This window comes from Pelophylax lessonae, assembly GCF_965119305.1.
Source record: "Pelophylax lessonae genome assembly, chromosome: 3".
Taxonomy (NCBI): Eukaryota; Metazoa; Chordata; class Amphibia; order Anura; family Ranidae; genus Pelophylax; species Pelophylax lessonae.
This window is the reverse complement of record NC_138770.1, coordinates 650,715,781-650,739,484: the sequence shown is the minus strand read 5'-3', so window position 1 is coordinate 650,739,484 and position 23,704 is coordinate 650,715,781. Positions and strand designations below refer to the sequence as shown.

At 40.6% G+C, this 23,704-nt stretch overlaps 1 protein-coding gene across 29 annotated transcripts in view; it reads left to right on the top strand.

Moving 5' to 3' along the window:
- The window catches only part of NRXN1 (neurexin 1), a 2,145,734-nt gene that overhangs the window by 1,025,742 nt on the left and 1,096,288 nt on the right, over nt 1–23,704 (top strand). For all 29 annotated transcript variants that reach the window (XM_082249472.1, XM_082249474.1, XM_082249501.1 and 26 more), the window contains one exon: nt 16,430–16,813. In XM_082249472.1, coding sequence (XP_082105598.1) covers nt 16,430–16,813 — 384 coding nt within the window. The remainder of the gene's footprint in view (nt 1–16,429; nt 16,814–23,704) is intronic.

Sequence of the window (23,704 nt, the reverse complement as noted above, 5' to 3'; positions counted from 1 at the left end):
TTTTTGGGCATTTTTTGGGGGTCTTTGGAGGCAGGGATAACATCAGAACTTCTATGTAGGGGTATATACACACACAAATGTATCTGTATGTATATATACACATACACATACGCTCCTATATGTGTGTATGTGTATAAATACATATAAGTGTGTGTGTATATATACCCCTTTACACAAGTTCAGATGTTATGCCTGCCTCCAAAGACCCCCCAAAAAAATGCCCAAAAAAAACGCCTGCAACAACACACCTGGGCGTTTTTGTAGCAGGCGTTTTTTTGGGCATTTTTTTGGGCATTTTTTTGGCGTCTTTGGAGGCAGGCATAACATCAGAACTTCTGTGTAGGGGTATATATACACATACACACATGTATGTATATATACACATACACATATATAGGTGTGAAAGTAGCAGAACACTATGCTTACGCAAATGAAATAATTAACACTCATATGGCTTCTCTCCTTTCACACCTATATGTGTGTATGTGTATAAATACATATAAGTGTGTGTATATATACCCCTATACACAAGTTCAGATGTTATACCTGCCTCCAAAGACCCCCAAAAAAATGCCCCAAAAAAACGCCTGCAACAACACACCTGGGCGTTTTTGTAGCGGGCGTTTTTTTGGGCATTTTTTGGGCATCTTTGGAGGCAGGCATAACATCTGAACTTGTGTATAGGGGTATATATACACACACACTTATATGTATTTATACACATACAGACCCCCAGATCCCTCCACAAGAGTACCTGTCAAGTGATAAAAAAAAAATTTAATGTACGAAAATATTGGCCAATATCGGCCGATACCAATATGCAATCGCCAAAATATCGGTATCGGCAACGAAAAAACGATGTCGGTCGATCACTAATCTGAATGATCTGTTATATTGCCTCCTCACTGCCTGCTTTAATCCCCTGAACCCTACATACATTGCACGCCATTGCGGGGATTTTGCAAAGTAGCCCCGTTCACTTAAATTGTTCATGCTCAGCAGGCACTACACCCACTGAAAGCCGGGGAGGGGGGAGTATAATTCCTGCCTCAGCATATTATATATACCCCCCTGGCTGCTGCCTCTGCAGCTAAAGGGCGAGCAGTTGGGGGATGGTTAAAATGTTGATCAACTGCAAAGTTTTACCATCCCTCAACCACTAGTGTGAATGAGCCCTTAATTTAACTGGGCTGAGACTCGATACTAGGGTGTGTATTGAAGGAAACTGATATCCAGGAAAAAAAAAAAAAGCTGTAATCAGCAAGACAGTATGATCTCCTAGCTAGTGTGCAGATTTAAAGCTTACTTTTCTTGATTATTTTCTACTGAAAAGAGCAATCCTATAATTATTAATGGATTCCACGCAACCTTGTTTTTGTTTTTTTGTTTTTTTCTTCTTTTTTTCTTTTTTTAATATGCAACTTTTTTACATTTTTTTTTTTTTTATTTTACACCCTATGCTTTTATAATAGTTGGTATAAAACTAAAGTAAAAGGACACCAAGCTATTAAACCAGTGAAATAAATTTAAACAGAGACAGCTACCCCTTTAAGTGCAAAGACACTACAATAAATAAATATATATAAAGATAGGCGCTAATCTGATTATAGCGTGCTTTCTTGTAGTCACTGTATTCATAATTTAATCTATGTTATGGGCTTTTGTTACCCAATGTAGTTACTGTTCACATTTCTGCTTTTCGAACTTGTTAAGCTCTTTTATTTTTATTTTTTTTTAACTAATAAAATGTTAAATAAAAAAAAAAAAAAAAAAGATAGGCGCTAATCCCCCCAAAAACCAATCAAATCAAAAAGTATAAAAATAGTTCCAAATGAATAATATCAAACTGTCCATATAATATATGTGCATACAATGTCCATCCAGATTCCACAAACCCAATCACTGTGCATTAGTAATGAATGGCTACGTCAGATCTGCTTCTTTAATATATATATATATATATATATATATATATATATATATATATATATATATATATATATATATATATATATAATTTTTAATAGGTTAAGGTAAGTTAGTTAATATGAAGAATGAACACATTTAGCATAATCAGTATTATTTGGGCTATTCGGTTTACCAATACCAAGCAAACCAAAATAATACGATGGGTGGAGGTCTGTGAATCGCGTATACTGCAGTAAAGGAAAACCTTGCATCTACATCTACTTCTACACCAGCTGAGACTCAAAGTAGTCAAGAGGAGTTCTGTCTACAGCTCCATGGAGACTGTGGTCATGGCATCTACAAGATATAAATAGAATGAAAATAAATCTATAGCTAGATGGCAAATCCACTTCAATCACATAATTGCATAATCACCTGTCAATAAATGAATACAGATGCTATTATATAAATCCCCACAATATTTTTTTAATGCAGAACTCTATTGAAAAAAGAAAAATAAATAAATAAATGAAAATGGCTCACCAAAAGGTATAATAGAACAGCTTTTGCTGCAATATTCACCTTCAGTCCAGAGCTGGTCCCTGCAGTTCTCCTTTTCAGTCTTCAGGGTTGAAGGACAGCCAGCTGTCATTAACTCACTTCCTGTGAGCCAAGGTTGTCATGGACACACCCCCATCCTCTGAGGGGACAGTGAAGGAGAAGCAAATCAGTGATTATCCCATTTTTCTGTCACCTCACTCAGTGCCATCTTAAGAGCATTAAAGGGCCATGCAGTGCACTGGGGCCCTGCCTACATAATCACCCATGAGAATAAAAATGCAAATTATCAATAAGGCGATATTTATTGGTACAGCAGTGCCAGGCTAATGACAGCTTCCAAGTTTGACGGCTGGGTCCGGTGAACACACACACGGACGGGAGTCAGACTGGACTGTCCTGTGTGTGCCTGTTCCCGCGGAGGCAGACAGGCATTCCTACAGTTGTGGGCTCCCCCTCCATGGCCCAAGTGGCCTGACAGCCGCGCAGGACCGACAGGCGCTTGCCACCAGCTAAGTTCGGTGGCGGGATGCACATGGGAATCAGGACTAATGCTTGGCTGGCGCTAGTTTGCTGGTAATGTGTGCAAGTCAGGCCCCGGGAAACTGCCCAGCGTGCCTATTTGGTAAGTTGGCCCTGACCAGTAGTGGCTGGTGCTCCATGGGTCGGGGGGGCAGCAGACGGAACGCACCATACACCCCCCCCCCGGACCACATAAGGCCGCACACCCCGGACCACAGCATGACAGTACAGGACCCCCCCAGCATGACAGTATAGACCCCCCAGCTCACTCACCCATCTGCAGCAGCAGGCGGCGGCGGTGGCGGCAGCGGCTTCTTCCCTGTCTTCTGTGTCTCCTCCCTCCTCCTCTATGCCCAATGGCCTGGCTTCTCCTTTCGGTCAATCGGGAAACGGGTCTCAGAACCCGCTTCCTGATTGGCCAGGAGGAGGATCCGTGTGAAAATAGCAAATTTTCATTCGCTATTGTCACACAGCTGTGAGCACTGCGCCCCGAGCCCACCCTTTTTTTAGCCTATTAGAGCCTCTGGCTCTACTCACATGGTAAAAAAAAGAAAAAAAGCCCCATTGAAGTCCATGCGTCCAGCACCCCGCATGTAGATTAGGGGGCCGGATGCATGGACAGGGGGGCGGCGCCCCTGTGCCCCCAATGCACCAGCCGCCACCAGCCCTGACCTCACTTTCTCCCCCTATCAGCATGCTTTTTTGTCCTGTCTCTTTCCCCCTGAGCTCTTTGTTGCAAATAAATGGAAGTGAAGGGGTGAAAGAAGAGGTTCTGGAATTCACAGAGGATGCCACAAGGAGGCAGAAAAAAACAGTTTCATAAAAAATGTATTACAGGACCATTAAGTAGTGGATGATTAATATTAATATTGTTTAGGATGTAATGATAAACACAGGGCGGTATTTTGTTGCGCATTTCAAATCTGTTGTAGTTTGGCTTTGAATTGGGTTAGCAAGCTAAGATGTAAAAGACAGACTCTGACTTCTACATCTCCAAATTCTGCCGCATCCTGTGGACAGCGATAAGCCACACAGATAGATTACTCCATTTACAGATATACAAAAGCAATACTTTCTGTGCCTCTGAGGCCCGCCATTTATCACGTCCCCTTAACAGTTAAAGGTGAGCTATAGCCGGCTTGGCTGTATTAACCTTTGAATGGAGTGTAATGAATCACCCTTCTGTCCGTCTGTCAGGAAATGAGATTTCTATCAGATTTGAATACTCTGGAAAGACAAAATAAAAATTACCTGATATCGCCTACCATGCTCTGGGGTATTCACACTGATAACACTATCCTTTATGGAGGAAACCCTTCCAGTCTTTGGTGTGTCGCTCTGCTCTCATTTGTAGAATTGCCCTAGTACTGTATAATGTCCAATAATGACTGAATTTGGGCTGATAAATATTTTTGTTAACTCTGCTAAAATGGAATCCTAAAATAGACTTAAAGTGGCAATAAACTCAAGTTAAAAAAAAAAATCCTTATATAGTTATCTATATATACACTATAGAGTAAACCCCCCTCCATCGCGGGGGTTACGTTCCGGACCCACCCGCGAAAAGTGAAAATCCGCGAAATAGAAAAACCCTATTAAAATACACTGTAGGCATGTTTTTTTTTTACTGTCACTGTACTTTTAAAAGCATTTTAAGGTCTTTAACCGCTTAAGCCCCGGAAGATTTTACCCCCTTCCTGACCAGGGGGTTTTTTGCGATTTTTTACTGCGTGATTTAACGGACAATTGCGCGGTCGTGCGACGCTGTACCTAAACAAATTTGATGTCCTTTTTTTTTCCACAAACAGAGCTTTCTTTTGGTGGTATTTGATCACCTGTGCGATTTTTTGATCATGCGCTATAAACAAAAAAAGTGCGTCAATTTTGCAAAAATAACAATATTTTTCACATTTTTTTATATAAAATTCCTCCAAAAAAAATGTAAAAATCAAAATTTTTTAACATTTTCGGCCAATTTGTTTTATGCTACATATGTTTGGTAAAAAAAAATCGCAAAAAGCGTATTTTGATTGGTTTGCGCAAAAGTTATCGCGTTTACTAACAAAGGGAAAGATTTTTGTAATTTTTGGTGTTTTTTTAACGAGTAATGGCGGCGATCTGCGATTTTTTTTGCGGTACTGCGACATTGCGGCGGACAGATCGGACCCTTGACTGACATTTTTGACACTTTTGGGGGTACCAGTGACATTACTACAGTAATCAGTGCTATACATATGCACTGTTACTGTAAAAATGACACTGGCAGGGAAGGGGTTAACTGTATTGGAGAGGGAGGGGTTAAGTGTGTCCTAGGGGCGTGCTTCTAACTGTGATGGGACATGTCTACTATTGTAAAAACAGAGATCAACGGTTCTACATAGTAGAACCGTCTAATCTCCATTTTTACACAGGGGAGAATGACAGGCGGCTTGTTTACATTAGCCGCCTGCCTTTCTCCCTCTCTACCGACGATCGCAGTGTGACCGGCGGACATCGGGTCCGCCGGTCACATGCACGGACTCTTCATTGAACGAGCCGGGGCGAGCACGCGCTCGCCCGCTATTGGCTCACAAACCGGTGACAGGCTAGTGATGTATATATACGTCACTTTGCCTGGCCGGGGCTGACCGCTGCAGTATATCTACTTTCGGCGGTCGGCAAGTGGTTAAACACACTTTTAAAACAATATAAACTCATTTAAACACATAAAAGATACTGAAAGACAGAACAAGAGCTATGGAAAACACAAAAATATTTAATTTTCAATGATTTATATAGTAAAATAACATTACAGAAAAAAAACGCAATATACCGGGACCGCAAAAACTGAACCGCGATGGAGCGGGGGTTTACTGTATTATCAAAAGTATTGGGACGCCTGCCTATACACGCACATGAACTTTAATGGCATCCCAGTCTTAGTCTGTAGGGTTCAATATTGAGTTGGCCCACCCTTTGCAGCTATAACAGCTTCAACTCTTCTTGGAAGGCTGTCCACAAGGTTTAGGAGTTTGTCTATGGGAATGTTTGACCATTCTTCCAGAACCACATTTTTGAGGTCAGGCACTGATATTGCACAAGAAGTCCTGGCTCACAGTCTACACTCTATTTCATCCCAAAGGTGTTCTGTCGGGCAAAGGTCAGGACTCTGTGCAGGTCAGTCAAGTTCTTCCACCCCCAACAGCAAACCACACTGGGTGGATTACATGCTCTTATCCTTATGTATCATGAGTTGCTACTTATCATTTTTATTAAAGTCTTTTCCTGTATATTGCACTTAGTTGGCACCCTTTGCTGTTTCTTTAAAAAAAAAAAAAAAAAATAGATCATGGGGCCATTAGGTAGTTGATTATTTTTTGAGAAGAAGGATATTGCTTAGTGTCACTTTAAAGCCCACCTCTGGGCTCTATTATATTGAATTGAAACGAATAATAATAACGAGGAAAATGAAGAAAAATTAGAGAACACACTGTGGATAACCTAAGCAGATGGACCAATCCCCATTATTTATTTATTTATTTCAGGTTCTTACAGTATATAGCACCATCAATTTTATACAGCACTTTACATATATATTGGACATTCACATGAGTCCCTGCCCTCAAAAAAGCTTACAATCTAAGATGCCTAACTCACATTCTGACACACACTAGGGCCAATTTAGACAGGAGCCAATTTACCTACCAGCATGTCTTTGGAGTGTGGGAGGAAACCAGAGTAGTCAAGGAAAACCCAACCAAGCACAGGGAGTACATGCAAACTCCAGGCAGGTAGTCTCATTGCTGGGATATGAACCAACGACCTTAGTGCTGCTAGGCAGAGGTTGCTAACCACTCTTAAAATGGGTTGCCGAATCCATGAGACGCGTTATCATGGTCATCTAAATCCACCTAATTATCATGGTGATCTAAATCCATCATGGTCACCTAAATCAATCTAGATCCATCAGATATTTTCTCAGGTAGCCACATTGCCATGAAACCCTGTTTGAGAAAGGTTGAGTTTTATGATAATAAAAAGATTTCTCCTCTCGGTGGGATTTTGTAGGCAATGAATAGGGAAAGGGGTTAAAAATTCATAAATTTTATTAACTACTTTACCACCGGAGGATTTCGCTGTCCTACGTCCAGGCCACTTTTTGCGATTCGGCACTGTGCGAATGTAACTGACAATTGCACAGTCGTGCGATGCCGTACCCAAACGAATTTTACGTCCTTTTTTTCCCACAAACAGAGCTTTCTTTTGGTGGTATTTGATCACCTGTGCGATTTTTACTTTTTGCGCTATAAACAAAAAAAGAGCGTAAATTTTGAAAAAATAACAATATTTTCACATTTTTTTATATGAAATTCCCCCCCAAAAAAATGTAAAAATCAACATTTTTTTTAAATTTTTGGCCAATTTGTTTTCTGCTACCTATGTTTGGTAAAAAAGATCACAATAAGCGTATTTTGATTGGTTTGCGCAATAGTTATTGCGTTTACTAACTAAGGGAAAGATTTCTGTCATTTTTGGTGTTTTTTTTTTAACGAGTAATGGCGGCAATCTGCGATTTTTATTGCGGGACTGCGACATTGCGGCGGACAGATCGGACCCTTGACTGACATTTTTGACACTTTTGGGGGGTACCAGTGACATTACTGCAGTAATCAGTGCTATATATATATATGCACTGTTACTGTAAAAATGACACTGGCAGGGAAGGGGTTAATTTTATTGGAGAGGGAGGGGTTAATGTATGCCTGGTGCTTACTGACATGTGTGGGGGGAGGTGACTGAGTGACACAAGGACAGATCGCAGGTTCAGCTAAGCTGAACCCTGCAATATGACCCTGCCTGTCACTTAGGAGATCCACCCGCTTTGTTTACAAAAGCAGGCGGATCTCCAGACTCGATTCCCCGACGATCATGGAAGAGCAGCGGCAATCGCCGCTGCTCCTCCCCTGGCCCGACTCCCGCTGTGACTGAATACATCGGGAGCGAGCCTCCGGCGCCGCGCGCGTGCCGCCGAGAAAGGGGAGTGTCTGGCGAAGTAGGTCTACGTCGCCAGACGATAACGAACCACTTTGCCGCAGTAGAGCTCTAGCGAGCAGATGGCAAGTGGTTAAAGGATTGTACAAAAATACACAATAAAAATGTATAATACAAAGCAGAGCAAATGAGCTTCTAGCAATAGTAGTAATAGCAATACACGCCATGGCTGACACCCCTAAGTAGAGGGAAAATCCAAATCCAACGCGTTTCAAAATATATCTTTAACTTTTAGTTCTATTCTTCCTCAGGGATTGAGTTTTATGTATCAATAATGACAATGCAGTGAAGGGTCAAGGCATAGACCCAACAAATCTACCCCTGTCTCCCAGGGATCTTTTAGCTGGGTGGGCACAGACAAAATTATTTTGCTTGTCTGGTTTAAGAGATCTAATGATCATATAAGCCTCCTTCTCAGACTTAGAAACTAAGAGAAAATAATTAGTTTAAATTCCGAGATACAAACAGCTCTGACATTTTGAAGGATAGAAAAGTTCTTGTTTAGGCTCGAGTTCTTCTGTAAATGAGGCTAAAGCAAAATCTAAATAAGTGGGGAAGAAGCATCTTTGGACGTTTGTTTTACGAAGTACTCTTTAATTCCCAAGGATGCCGTTACAACATAAAGTTAATTACAAACTTGAAATTAAAGTTCATATTTTTGGCTAGATTTTTTTTGCGGCGATCGAGATTGGTAAGGAACGACACCACGTGTGGTCAGAGTACATCTTCCCTATTTCAAAAGTGGTTTTGAACAAAATTGCTGAAATAATGAATCATTGAAGAAGCTCATTAAAGCATACCTGTGGGAGTTTCGTTTTTTGGCTAGCTTTGCTGTACAGTACTGCCAGCTAGGCAAGAACAGAGAAGGTAGCAATATAACAGATGCAGTGCTCTTTGTCCTCCGTGAATCCATGACACATAAAGTCCAGCTTCTGTGAGTCTGCAGGATTCCTACCAGCATGTGAGACTTACTTGAAAACTGTCCCTTAAGGGTGTTTAATATAAATTGAGCCATCATTAGAGTGATATTGAAACAGCATACGTCTGGAATATTTAGTCAAGTTAATCTAGCTCAACATCTGAACTCTCACTACCAAATCTGTAAAAAAATACCCATGAAGAGAAGTCACTGCAGAGGTTATCTAGACTTCATTTTGACTGAATAAATAATGGATAGAGTTATGCAATAAACTTCAAAGGAATCATCCATCATGGGCTCATAATGCTTCGCACACCTTTTTATTATTACAATACAGGTTTTTTTTTTTAACACCAGAATAAAGTGACTACAAAATGACTTTGAAAATAAAGGAACCAAAAAAAGGGAACATTCAGATAAAGAGATATATACATTATTTAGCTATATGCTGATCTAGATATAATTACATCAGGTGAACAGTCACAGCCTCCAGTACTTAGATAATGAATGCTGCAAATCCCCATCTTTTGGTGGGTAGAGTGAATGTAGCACCATTCTGTTTAGTTAATTTTATGGCGCTTTTCCACTGCATGGAACCGAACGGTTCGGCTCGCTTTTGTGCTTTTCCACTGCTGGTACCGTATGGTACGGTGTAGGAACGGTTCGGTACGGTACAGTACGGTGGCGCTTTTCCACTGCATGGAACCGAACGGTACGGCTCTCAAAAACAGTACCACCTCGATTGTGGTTCCAAGAGGTACCATACCCGGTACCATATCCCACAATCCTTTGCATGCAGTCACTACTAGCCACTGATTGGTCAGAGAATCTCGTTGTTATCCCACCCTTTTAACTTTAGTACTACTTTAGTGGAAAAGCAAACCATACCATACCGTACCGAACCGTTCCAACACCGTACCATCCGGTACCGGCAGTGGAAAAGCAAACCGGGCCAAGTAGAGCCGTGCTGGTACTTGCAGGGGAAAAGTGCCATTAGAAGCTGTACTTACATAGTTATTGAGGTTGAAAAAAGATACCAGTCCATCCAGTTCAACCCATAATGTGTGTGTGAGTTTGCTGTTAACCGTACATTGTATACCCCTTTATGTTGTGGTTTTTAAGGTGCCCGTCTAATATTTTTTTTAAACTATCGATGCTCCCTGCTGATACCACTGCTTGTGGAAGAGAATTCCACATCCTTACTGCTCTGACAGAAAAGAACCCCTTATGTAGTTTAAGATTCAACCGCTTTTCTTCTAGTTTTAGTTAGTGGCATTGTGTCTTATTGTATTCCCTTTCTCTGAAAAGTTTGTTCCTTATGCTAAGGTCACCAGTACAGTATTTGTACATTGATATCATATCCCCTCTCAAGCGTCTCTTCTCCAGAGAGAATAAGTTCACTGCTTGCAGTGTTTTCTCATAGCTGATGTCCTCCATTCCTCTAATTATTTTTTTTGCCCTTCTCTGGACTCTCTCCAGTTCCAGCACATCATTTCTGAGGACCGGTGCCCAGAACTGGATGGCATACTCCAGATGGGGCCGGACCAGAGTCTGGTAGAGTGGGAGAATTATCTCTTTATTTCTGGAGTGAATCCCCTTTTTTATACATGCCAGTATTCTGTTGGCTTTGCTTGCAGCGGCTTGCCATTGCATGCCACTGCCAAGCCTGTTTTCGACTAGGACCCCAGGTCCTTTTCCAACTTAGATTCACCCAGAGGTTCCGCTCCTAGCGAGTAACTTGCGTCCTTACATTTTTCACCATTAAACCTCATCTGAAATTAAGTTGCCCACCCTATTAATTTTTTCAGGTTTGCTTGTAAGGTTACCACGTCCTGTATAGAAGTTATTGCCCTGCTTAGCTTAGTATCGTCCGCAAATACCGAGATTGTGCTGGATATCCCATCCTCTAGGTCATTTATGAATAAATTAAACAGGATTGGTCCCAGGACAGATCCTTGGGGGGCCCCACTTTCCAAGTCCGCCCAATCCGAGTACTCCCCATTTATCACCACCCTCTGGACTCGCCCCTGGAGCCAGTTCTCTATCCAGGTACTCACCCTATGGTCCATACCTATGTACCTTAGTTTGTACAGTAAGCGTTTGTGGGGAACTGTGTCAAATGACTTTGCAAAGTCCAGATACACCACATCCACAGGCCTTCCTTTTTTTAAATGGCAACTCACTTCATCGTAGAAGGTTAATCGATTGGTCTGGCAACAACAATTTTTCATTAATCCATGCTGATTTCTACTAATAATACTGTTTTCATTTCTAAAGTCTTGTGTATAGTCCATTAACATCACCTGCAAAACCTTGCAGACTACTGATGTTAGGCTGACCGGTCTATAGTTACCCAAGATATATCTTGGCCCTTTTTTAAATATTGACACCACGTTGGCTTTTTTATAATCAGCTGGCACCATACCCATCTGTAGGCTATCCATAAAGATCAAGAATAATGGTCTGGCTATCACCTGGCTGAGTTCTTTAAGAACCCTTGAGTGTAATAACCAAATCATTTTAGGGGAATAGATTTAAAGAAGAATTTCAGGTATGGAATTTTTTTTAAATAGTTACATTGGTCCAGCTCAGAACCATACCTGTGGGATCCCTGCAGAACAGGGTTTTTAAACTAGGGTTCTTCCAGAGGTTGCTTGGAGTTCCTTGAGAATTAAGCAATGTCTGCATTTATTTAAGTTAGGGGTCAGTGGAAAACATGCCCCCTAAGTTGGTGGCCATTGAGAAGAATATCCTGTTTACAGTGGTGGTCAGAATGTCACCTACACAGATAGCCGGAAAGACCATTGGTGTCAAATGCCCAGTGGTGTTGTCCATGGAACTATGCAGGTGCTATCAAATAGAAGGTCAAGCAGCCCTAGCTCAAGCAATCCCTTTAGACCTCAGGAGGAACCCCTAGGATTGAGAATGGCTGGGCCAGGTAAATATACATACAGTATATGTGTATGTGAATAAAAAGAGGGATACACAGATAACTATATAGTATTTGCATCCCCCTCCACCAACCAAATTGCACTGCTTGAGCAAGCTCATTGCCAATACTGACTATAAAATCAAGGTAACACATAGACAGACATAAGCATCCCCTGGTGCTTGCTGTGCAAAGTTTGCCTGCTAGCAACATGATACAAGGTAAAATTAAGCAAATATCATTGTATCAACGTATCTTGCCTGGCATACATCACAGCCCATATGGGGGAGATTTACAAAAACTGGGGCACTCAGAATCTGGTGGAGCTGTGCATAGTAGCCAATCAGCTTCGAACTTCAGCTTGTTCAATTATGCTTGGACAATAAAACCTGGAAATTGATTGGTTTCTAAGTAGAGCTGCACCAGATTTTGCACTTCCCAGTTTTAGTAAATAACGCCTATGGGTTCTGAATGGTCAGCATTTCATGTGTCAGACCTCTGCAGAAAGATTGCTGCTTCCATGGAAGAATAGAGGGTCATTCTCTACAGCAGTGGTCTCCAACCTTTCAAAACTCACAGAACACTAAACTCAATTTTGAATTATGTGGACCGCTAACATGAATTTTACATGCATTATACACACAATGCTCTGGCTCTCTGCCCCCTCCCCCTGGATCACACCGCTGCCTTATAAACACAATGCTCTGGTTCTCTGCCCCCCTACCCATGGATCACACTGCTGCCTTATACAAACAATGCTCTTGCTCTCTGCCCCCCTCTCCCTGGCTCACACTGCTGCCTTATACACACAATGCTCTTGCTCTCTGCCCCCCCCTCTCCCAGGCTCACGCTGCTGCCTTATACACACAATGCTCTGGCTCTCTGCCCCCCTCCCCATGGATCACACTGCTGCCTTATACACACAATGCTCTGGCTCTCTGCCCCCTCTCCCTGGCTCACACTGTTGCCTTGTACACACAATGCTCTGGCTCTCTGCCCCCCTTCCCCTGGCTCACACTTTTTGCCTTGTACACACAATGCTCTGGCTCTCTGCCCCCCTCCCCATGGATCACACTGCTGCCTTATACACAAAATGCTCTGGCTCTCTGCCCCCTCTCCCTGGCTCACACTGTTGCCTTGTACACACAATGCTCTGGCTCTCTGCTCCCCTCTCCCTTGCTCACACTGCTGCCTTATACACACAATGCTCTGGCTCTCTGCCCCCTCCCCATGGATCACACTGCTGCCTTATACACACAATGCTCTGGCTCTCTGCCCCCCTCCCCATGGATCACACTGCTGCCTTATACACACATTGCTCTGGCTCTCTGCCCCCCTCCCCCTGGATCACACTGATGCCTTATACACACAATGCTCTGGCTCTCTGCCCCCGCCACATGGATCACACTGCTGCCTTATACACACAATGCTCTGGCTCTCTGCTCCCCTCTGACACCCCCTTACACACAAACACATACACACACACACACACACACTGCATCACACTACTGCCTTACACAGAACACAGAATCATCATTGGATCTCACCTCCTTATCCATCCATGTACTCAAGCTCTGTGCTCCTCCCACAGTTTGTGATCAGCACTGCTATTGGAAGTCCCCTCCTTCTTTACCTCCCAATCCCTACACTACTCCCGATGCCTCCCTCAGAGTTCACAGGAGCCGGGACTACAGAGGAGGAATCGAGTATCAATGCATGCTGACGGGGTGTTGACAATATGCATTGTATATTGGCCACAATGTTGATTTGCAGCAGAACCCCTGCGGACCAACAAAATTTTCTTGTGGACCATCAGTTGTCCATGGACAGCTGGTTGGCAATCGCTGCCCTATAGCATGCTGGTTTTCTAAAGAAAACAAGCTGTAAGACTTTGCACAGCTTTTCTTTTCATGTATCTGGAAAGTAATTAGCAAGTTTACTGAAAGTTAATTTAGACTTTAAACAGAATTGAGATGTTTTGTATTTTACTAGTCATATATATGCAAAAAAAACAGCAGTTTCAGAAGGAGGTTTAGCTTTCTCTCTACAGATTTAAAACTGTTTTTCCAAGTTATATGGAAGTAAATAGTTTCATTTACATGAAAATTGTAAGGCATGATACGCACATTAATAAAGATGGAAAACTCTTTTTTAATAGAGGTCAGGTAAGAGTATTTGTTGTACTTGACTCCAGTTAGAGGCTTGCATGAATGATAAGATTAAGAACCCACCAAAGCTATAGGGTGCTGAATAATCAGCTTAGCAGTCCTGACAGTGTTCTAGCAAGTTCAGGACCCGAATGCCATCCACAATCCATTTATTGTAATACATTCGGGGACCGTGGGTGGAGATATGCAAATAGCATCTTTACAGTTTATCACCTTTCATTCTTTTTACTATGGATGAGGAGATCAAAGGTTATAGATTTACAAATGTAATGAATTCAAAAAACAGTTTTAATAGTCTCTAATCCAAAGAGACTTGACCTTAGATGGACAGCACTCAGTGTGATAGAGCTGTGAAATCAAAGGAGAAAATATCATTAAAAAAACGATTGAAATCAGCTTTAATAATTTATCTTGATTAAAGCCCGATTTGCATAATTGTTGCACACGTTGAAGAGGTCATCATAGTAAAACGCAACTAAACATTATTTAAATGAATGTCCTAAAGAAGCACAGTGGGCTTCATTGTCTTTGTCTTCACCTTACATGTTCATGCTCAGAATACTTTAATTCCTCATACTTGTACCTATAAGTAAAGACGTTCTGAGTATTAAGCATGATTCTTATGTAAGAAGATAGTGTCTTGAAATAATTTGTTTTCTAAAATATCCTGGAGCCTGTTCTTTGTGACAATTTTCTTGCAGGTCTCTGTTGAGTTCCAATCTGCCGTCTGGGATTGTAGCTCAGCATGAAGTTGCAGATAGTCTTCTTTTGATCCAGACATGCAATACAGCTGTCAGTGGAGACTGGTACTCTTGACGTAAGCTGATCAAAAAACTAGGACAAAGTCTCTTATGTATCCCCAATCTTCTTTTTCGTGTAATGAGTTCTATATAGGGTTAACAGCTACCTACCAACGCTTTTTAAACACAGGCAGTGGGAAAAGGTAGTGGGAAAAAGAGGAATAAGGTATGGCAGGAGAAGGGAAGAGGAAGACTCACCAGGAGGCCCCTCCGACATCGATGTTACCTGTCAAATTGTTTCGTCCTTTTGGTCGTAGTAGACTGTTTAAGAAAATTCAAGGGTATAAGAGGTGGTCTTATAGGGATCTAATATGTGAAGGAAGGCTTCAGTGGTTCGAAAGTGTATCCAGCATGTCCGGAGGAGGATTTGGATGGGTTTTCGTTTGCAATGCATATAAGCACCTCCATTTCTGGAATTTTGGATATGCGAGTAAACCATTCTGACAAGGAGGAAATGTAGGTTGAGCCCCAGCGAATCGAGATGCACAGTTTAGCAGTATTTATCATATGTATTGCTAGGGATTTAAAGTAAGATTTGTAGAGGATAGAAGTGAGATGTAGGAGAGATTGTGCTGGAGTGAAATCTAAGGTATAGGTCATTACCTGTGATCAGAGTTGTATAAAGTACTCGAAACCCATACTTGAGTAAAAGTACAAGTGCTCGATCAAAAAGTGACTTGAGTAGAAGTGGAAGTGCTCCATCAAAAAGTGACTTGAGTAGAAGTACTAAAGTATTCAACATTTTTTGTACTTAAGTATTGCAAGTAGTTTTTTTTTTTAATTTGCTACTCAAGTACTGAAAGTAAAAGTACCAGTAGTTTTGAAAAAAAAATTGCTACTCAAGTACTGAAAGTAAAAGTACAAGTACTGTGTTATGTAGTTATTAAAGAAAGAAGTCAAAAGTTTGAACATCATATTGTTTTTTATTATTTCAAATGCAGCTTTTATTTATGCATACAGTAGCATTTATTTTCGTATGCGCTGATAATACACATGTATTGAGCTTCATGAAACCTGCCATCTACTGTCCTGGCAGTGGTAATTTTTATAATTGTAATGAGTAACTATGCAGCACAAAAAAAAATATTGGAGTAGAAGTATTGAAAAAATGTAGTGAAGTAAAAGTGGAAGTAGGAGAAAAAAATTCTACTCTAGGAAAGTACAGATACCACCTTTCGGTACTTAAGTACAGTAGTGAAGTAGTTCTAGTTAGTTACTATACATCTCTGCCTGTGATATTATGGAGTGAACTTTCGCCCAGAATGTTTGGAAAAGTGGGCATTGCCACCAAATACGGAGAAGAGAGCCCACTGCATTTTAGCAGCGCCAACAGAGATTTGGAAGGGGCGGATTCAATTCATGGAGTAAGGCCAGCGTACAATAACTCAATAGACATGTTTGATATGTCAGTGGGAGAGGCAGGCATTGCTGATTGCTCAAGAAACCCCTAACAACCTTTTGGGGAACCCTAGGGTTCCATGGAACTCTAGTTGAGTAACCCTGCCCTAGTCAAAACAAGCATTTGACACTTACTATTTATATTGACTTAGTTACCTATTTATATGTCCTAATCTTCCTTTTTATATCTGCCTAGGTACCATATCTGTCAATACGATGCGCAATCCATACACAGCTCCTGGTGAAAGTGAAATTCTTGACCTGGATGATGACTTGTACCTTGGGGGTTTGCCAGAAAATAAAGCCGGCTTGGTTTTCCCAACTGAAGTGTGGACAGCTCCTCTAAACTATGGATATGTTGGATGCATAAGAGACTTATTTATAGATGGCCAAAGTAAAGATATACGCCAGATGGCGGAACTTCAGGGTACAGCTGGAGTAAAGCCTTCATGTTCTAGAGAAACAGCCAAGCCTTGCATCAACAATCCATGCAAGAATAATGGAATCTGTAGAGATGGATGGAATCGATATGTCTGTGATTGTTCTGCTACTGGCTACCTCGGCCGCTCTTGTGAAAGAGGTTAGTTATTGTTTTATTTTGGCTAATATTATACTTTTTATTATTACTATTACTGCTTTTCCTGCAGTGTCCTGTATGTATTTTATGAGGACTTCCAAGAAAAATCCTAACCCTCTGTTTCATAGGTAACATAGAGATCTTCCTCCCTCACACAGCCCATGATTCCATAATTAAGAGGCATGAGTTTCACCAATTGTACTAAGCCATACATTGTCATACATGTTTTAAGGCAGGACTTTTAGTTTTAAAGCCTAAGTTTACTTAAAAAAAATAAATAAAAAAAATAAAATCAGCACAAGGGATAAGAGTCGGTTCACACTAAGGCGACACGACTCCTTACTACTTCAGGGGGCGACTTGTGCATTCCCATGCACCACGACTTCGGAGCAACTTGCAGGAACTTCACATAATGGAAGTCTATGCAAGTCACTCCGAGGTCGCCCCGAAGTAGTACAGGACCCTTTTTCTAAGTTGGAGCGACTATTAGAACGGGTCCTGTAGCGGTCAATGGACTGCAAGGGAGCGTGACTTGTCAGACTAACAAGTCACCTGACAAGTCGCGCTAGTGTGGACCGGCTCTAATACTTACCTTTAGTGTGATGTGTCCCTTGTGTTGCTCTGTTCTGGATTAGCAAATATTTTCCTCCTCTGATGCCACTCAACTAGACATGTACAGAACAAAAACATATGTTTTGTTTTGTTTCATTTTGATTTGTTATTTTCATAAATTCTTTTAGTTAAATTTGTTTAGTTCATTTAATTCCTTTTGGGATTTTTTTTTTATTCAAATTAATTCAACTTTTTCTAATTCCATTCAAATTCAAATCAGATTTCATTTGAATTCCATTCTTATTGCATTTGAATCGAATTCCATTTGAAATTAAATTTATTCTATTCTAAATTATAATTTTGGGAGATGGTTATATTTTTTCTATTCCATTCTATCCTATTGTGTTTTCTATTCTATTTTTTTTTATTTTCTCTTCTGTTATTTTCTTTCCTTTTCTATTATATTCTATTATTTTCTATTCTAATCAAACTCAAATTTATTCGAGATTTGAATTTAATCTATTCAAAATTTATATTTTTCGGAAAATAGTTATGTTATAATCTTTCTATTTTATTATTTTCTGTTGTTTTATTCTATTCCATTATTTTCTATTCTATTTTTTTTTTTTCTATTCAGATTTCAATGCATTCTATTCAAAATTTGAATTCCAGAAGATGGCTATATTCTTTCTATTTTATTCTATTCTATGTTATTTTCTACTCTATTTTATTTTATTCTGTTTTACTCTATTCTTTTATTTTCTATTATATCCCTTTTTTTTCTATTCTATTTTTTTCTATTCTTTTATTTTGTATTCTGTTCTGTTTTACTCTATTATTTTCTATTATTTTATTTTCTATTATATTCTATTATATCATTTTCTATTCTATTCCTATAATTTCCATTCCATTTTATTCTCTTCAAAAATTAGAATTTGACTCAAATACTTTTCAAATTAGATTCAAAAACTATTTGAATAAGATTTGAAAACTATTCCATTTTGAATTTTGTCCGAAATTTTGATTCATTATTTCAAATTCTTTTAAATTCGCTACTATTGTAATTCGGAAATTCGGATACATCCAAAATTTCCAAATAATGAAAAATTTGTCAGTACAGAATGAACAGCACATGTCTACTCCCAACCCCGCCACCATAATCTTCCAGTATGGTTGGGTAATTAAAACTATGGGAACTGTAGCAGGCAATCCTCAAGAGTGGGCAACTATGCCTGCCTTTTCTATCCACTCTTCCATTCATAGAAGCCAGTACTACAGAGTGAATGAAACTTTATCTATGATTGGAAGGGCTCACCTTTCAATCATTTACCCCTCCTCCATTCATAGATCACATTTAATTTATAATAGCTTTAGTACCTGCTTCTATGAGTGGAGGAGCTGGGCGGAAAGAACAAGCATAGTCTGGCTTGCTTTTTTTCCCCATTCTTTTTATTATTTTCAAAGGTAGGGGTAAAAAATGGTGAAAACAATACACAGCGGATACGAAGAGAAAACGAAAACATAAAAAAAAAAAAAAGGAGGAAAAAGGATAAGAATATAAGGTACAAGCAGAATACAAACAAAGTACAAGCAAGGCACAGACAAGGCTAGTTCCAAGTTTTAGTGTTGTTATCATATTCATTTAACTTGTGTGTTTCCCAGAGACAAATATTGCAACTTCAGTTTACTGGGAATCTATCAGTCCATAGTTTCCATTGTGGGTCAAAATTTTTACTGGTACCATGTTTAGTAGCTAACATGATTTCATATTTGAAATGCAAGCAGACAATCTCAACAGCCTCTGTGAGGTTTGGGGCATTGTTTGATTTCCACCCTCTTTCTATAAGTAGTCTAGCCACTAGGAGCATGTGGGTATTTATGGAACTACAAGAGGGGGGAAATGTATCGATCCCCAAGTTTAATATTGCAAGCCCAGGGTCTGGAGGAGTGAGGATGCCTGTAATATCAGGTTTGAAATGAAAAATGTTCCTCCAGAAACTATTACGATTTTTACCCAAGTCCAAAACATGTGCAGGAGGTGTCCAGTGTCTCCACAACCTCTCCAGCAAAGGGGAAAAGAGGCTTGGAGGAATTTGAAAAACGCAGGGGAGTGAGATACCACCTCAATGCAATTTTTTGGGACAGCTCCCAATGATTTACACAGTGTGAGGCTTTGCGTATGGATTTTAGCGCGGCGTGCCATTTCATAGGAGTATATGATACATCTAGATCTGTTTCCCGTTTTAAGTATGGTGTAGATTTATTGAAGTTGAGTTTGTCCTGAAGTAAGTTATAAAAGATGGAAATACCTTTAGAGAGCACTGGGAGGGCATTGAGAAACCCCAGGCCACAGTAAGGAGGGAGATTTCAAATGATTTTAGAGATCTCAAAAGTTGGAGGGTTTAGAGGTATACATAGTACTCTCGGGAAGATAGGTCAAATTTTGTAGAGAGTTTCCCAAATGATTTGATTTGCTTGTTAGTAAAAAGGTCTGTAATCAAGTGAATACCTTTCCGTTGGACCCCCCATGTTGCCTGAGGTTAAAACGCTTCTCCTCTAATCGTATTGTATGCCCTCAAGTCCTCATGCAATCCCTTAGACTTAACAGCTTTTTTTCTAAGCTGAGATCCCAATTGAGATATTTATTTATTCAAAGACCTTCATGGCAGAATCAGTATTGTTTTAGGGAAAGCAACGTTTATATGAGACTGTAGTTATTAGTTTGTGCGCACAGTATACTTTAACCACTTGCTGACCGCCGTCAGTATATTTACTGCGGCGGTCTGGCGCTCCTGGGCAAACCGACGTAGTACTACGTCGCTCGCCCAGGAGCCTGTAGGGGGCAAGCGCGCCGCCGGAGGCGTGCTCCCGCCCTAGTTTGGTCACAGGCATCCCCGCGCATGTGACCGGAGGCTCCGATGTCCGCCGGCCACTCACAATCTCCCGCTGGAGAGGGAGAAAGGCAGGCGGCTGATGTAAACAAAGCCGTCTGTCATTCTCCCTGGTGTAACTGCAGAGACTATACGATCCTTCTATGTAGGATCGTATGTCTCTGTGGTTACATCACAAGCCACGCCCCCCATAGTTAGAAACACGCCCCTAGGGATACATTTAACCCACTGATCACCAATAAAGTTAACCCCTTCCCTGCCAGTGTCATTTTTACAGTAACAGTGCATATTTATAGCACTGATTACTGTAGTAATGTCACTGGTACCCCCAAAAGTGTCAAAAATGTCAGTCAAGGGTCCGATCTGTCTGCCGCAATGTCGCAGTCCGGCAAAAAAAATCACAGATCGCCGCCATTACTAGTTAAAAAAAAAACAATAAAAATGACATAAATCTTTCCCGTAGAGAGTAAACACAATAACTTTTGCACAAACCAATAAAAATACGCTTATTGCGATTTTTTTTTACCAAAAATATGTAGCAGAAAACAAATTGGCCTAAAATGTCAAAAAATTTAGATTTTTACATTTTTTTGGGGGAATTTCATATAAAAAATGTTGAAAAATACTGTTATTTTTTCAAAATTGTCACTCTTTTTTTGTTTATAGCGTAAAAAAGAAAAATCGCACAGGTGATCAAATACCACCAAAAGAAAGCTCTGTTTATAGGAAAAAAAGAACGTCAATTTCGTTTAGGTACAGCGTCGCACGAGCGCGCAATTGTCCCTAGGGGGGACACACTTAACCCCTGGATCTCTAATAAAGTTAACCCCTTCCCTGCCAGTGTCATTTTTACAGTAACAGTGATTACTGTAGTAATGTCCCTGGTACTCCCAAAAGTGTCAAAAAAAGGACGTCAATTTCATTTGGGTACAGTGTCGCATGACCGCGCAATTGTCCGTTAAAAGTCACGCAGTGCCGAATCGCAAAATAGGCCCTGGTCTTTGAGCAGCCAAATCCCCCGGGGCTTAAGTGGTTAAATATTCAAGGACATGTTTGCTATAATAAATATGTAAAAAATGTACACACTATAAATTGATGCAAATAAAAAAAAAAATATATATATATATATATATTGTATATACAACAATAACCTCACATTGCAAAAGAAAATTCCGCTTCCTCTAAAGTTTTTCTTTTTTTTTTTCAGTAAAAAATAGTTCAAATTCTCAATATAAACCAGAAGAATGTATTCACGTCAAACGCTGTCAATTCTCTGACAATGCTGGTAAGGCGTAACAATGTAATGTTGCAGGCAAAGAATACTTATTGCAGCAGTTCTATACCACTCTTACTTCCTGAAAATCATCATCGTTAGGCAGGAACAAAAGCACAATATAATAAGCACACCATGTTGTCTTTCACATTCAAGAGCAATCACTGAGGAGTTATCTAAAATTCCGATTGTCAGCAGTAACTACAAACAAAGCACCCTGGGTGGTTTTGTTGATTTTTTTTTTGATGATAAAGTGTGTCATAGAAAAAAACATTTTCTTTGAGCTACCTGTGTGTATAAGAAATATATAAAAATATCCCCACTATCCTAGATTTTTTTTCCCCTTCATCAATTATGATAATTATGAAGCAAATCATGTGCTCAAACCTTCAAAGTGGCGATTTTGATAAGTAGTGGGATAGACAAGTATTCTGCTCTCCCTAAAGAGAGTGGGGTTGATTTACTAAAGAGTGCAAAATCTGCTGCAGCTTTGCATGGTAACCAATCAGCTTACTGTTTTTTTTTTCTAATTGAACAGGCTGAAGTTAGAAACTGATTGGCTATCATGCACAGCTGCACCAGGTTTTGCATTCTCCAGTTTTAGTAAATCAACCCCATCCAAAAAACAAAACTTTTACTTATAAAGTACAAACACTAAGGGCTCTTTCACACGGGCTTTCCGTGTGAGAGCTCCGCTGCGGTCCTTTTTCTTTTTTTTTTTCACGGAGTGGATGACATTTGTGTCATCCGCTCCGTATGTCCGCATATCATCCCATCCGTTTGCGGATGATATGCGGACCTAATGTAAGTCTATGGGGATTGCGGATGTCAGCGGATGACACCGCTGACATCCGATTTTCCTTCCTTTCCGTTTTTTGAACGGAGGAAAAATAGGGTTCTGTTCCGTTCGAAAAAACGGAACAGAACTGAAAGGAAGGAAATCGGATGTCAGAGGATGGTATTCCGCTGATATCCGCAATGCCATTGACTTACATTATGTCCGCAAATCATCCGCAAAAAAATAGGATGATTTGCGGACATACGGAAAGCCCGTGTGAAAGAGCCCTTAGAAGTGAACATACTTGTAATGGCCTCTTATAACTGGTTTATAATAGCTGAATGTTGGACCATTATTGCAAGCAAAGCTCTGACACTTCGCCCCCGTTCACAATTCACAGAGTCGGTGCGAGGCCAATTTTGCCGCGAAGCACTGATTACCAAAAGTAGTTCCTGCACTACTTTTGGTGGCTTCGGGGCAATTTCAATAGACATCTGTGCATGAACCCACAAAGATGTCTGTCAAATCGCCCCCCGACGTTGGACTGAAATGCGGGTTTAACCACTTTAGCCCCGGAGGATTTGGCTGCTCAAAGACCAGGGCTATTTTGCAAATGACAGACGGCTTTGTTTACATCAGCCGTCTGCCTTTCTCCCTCTCCAGCGGGAGATCGCGAGTGACCGGCGGACATCGGAGCGGTCACTCGCATGGGGATGTGAGGGAACGAGCGGGGTGGGAGCGCGCCTCCGGCGGCACGCCCTTACCCCCTAGAGGCTCCTGGGCGAGCGTCGGTTTGCCCAGGAGAGCCAGACTGCCGCAGTAAATAGTCGTGCGGCAGTCGGCAAGTGGTTAAGATAGTTTTCAAACCTGCTCTCAGTGTGAATGGGGGCTTCTGGGTACTTCCTTCCTGATCCCCCAGGAGGCAGTCAGATACGCCCTGAAATAACTACCCCTGGCGTTATTAACTCTTAAGTGGGGTACACACTGTAAGAAAATTGGGGGAACAATTGTCAGATTTTCCTCATTATTTCACAGCAAATCGGAACTGATAAAAGTATTTTCTTACGAAAATTCATACGAAAGGCTTTTTTTTGTTGTTTATTGTTTCTGATCATGCGCAGTCTTTCTTTTCTGATTTTTCTTGTACAAAAATTATACGAAAACAGTACACGATAAATGAAAATTGTTCAATATTTCCCTTACGAGAAAAATTTAGAGTTTGTCCCTTCGAGAATTTTTGTACGAAAATTCGGAATCGTCTGTAGAAAGTTCTGTAAGCACTATACGAAAATTAGACGAAAATTCTTTGGACGAAAATGTTCGCCCGATTCTCTTATAGTGTGTGCGAGCCTTTGGGCTCTATTCACACCTGAGAGTATCTACTGGCGTTTTTCTGGCTT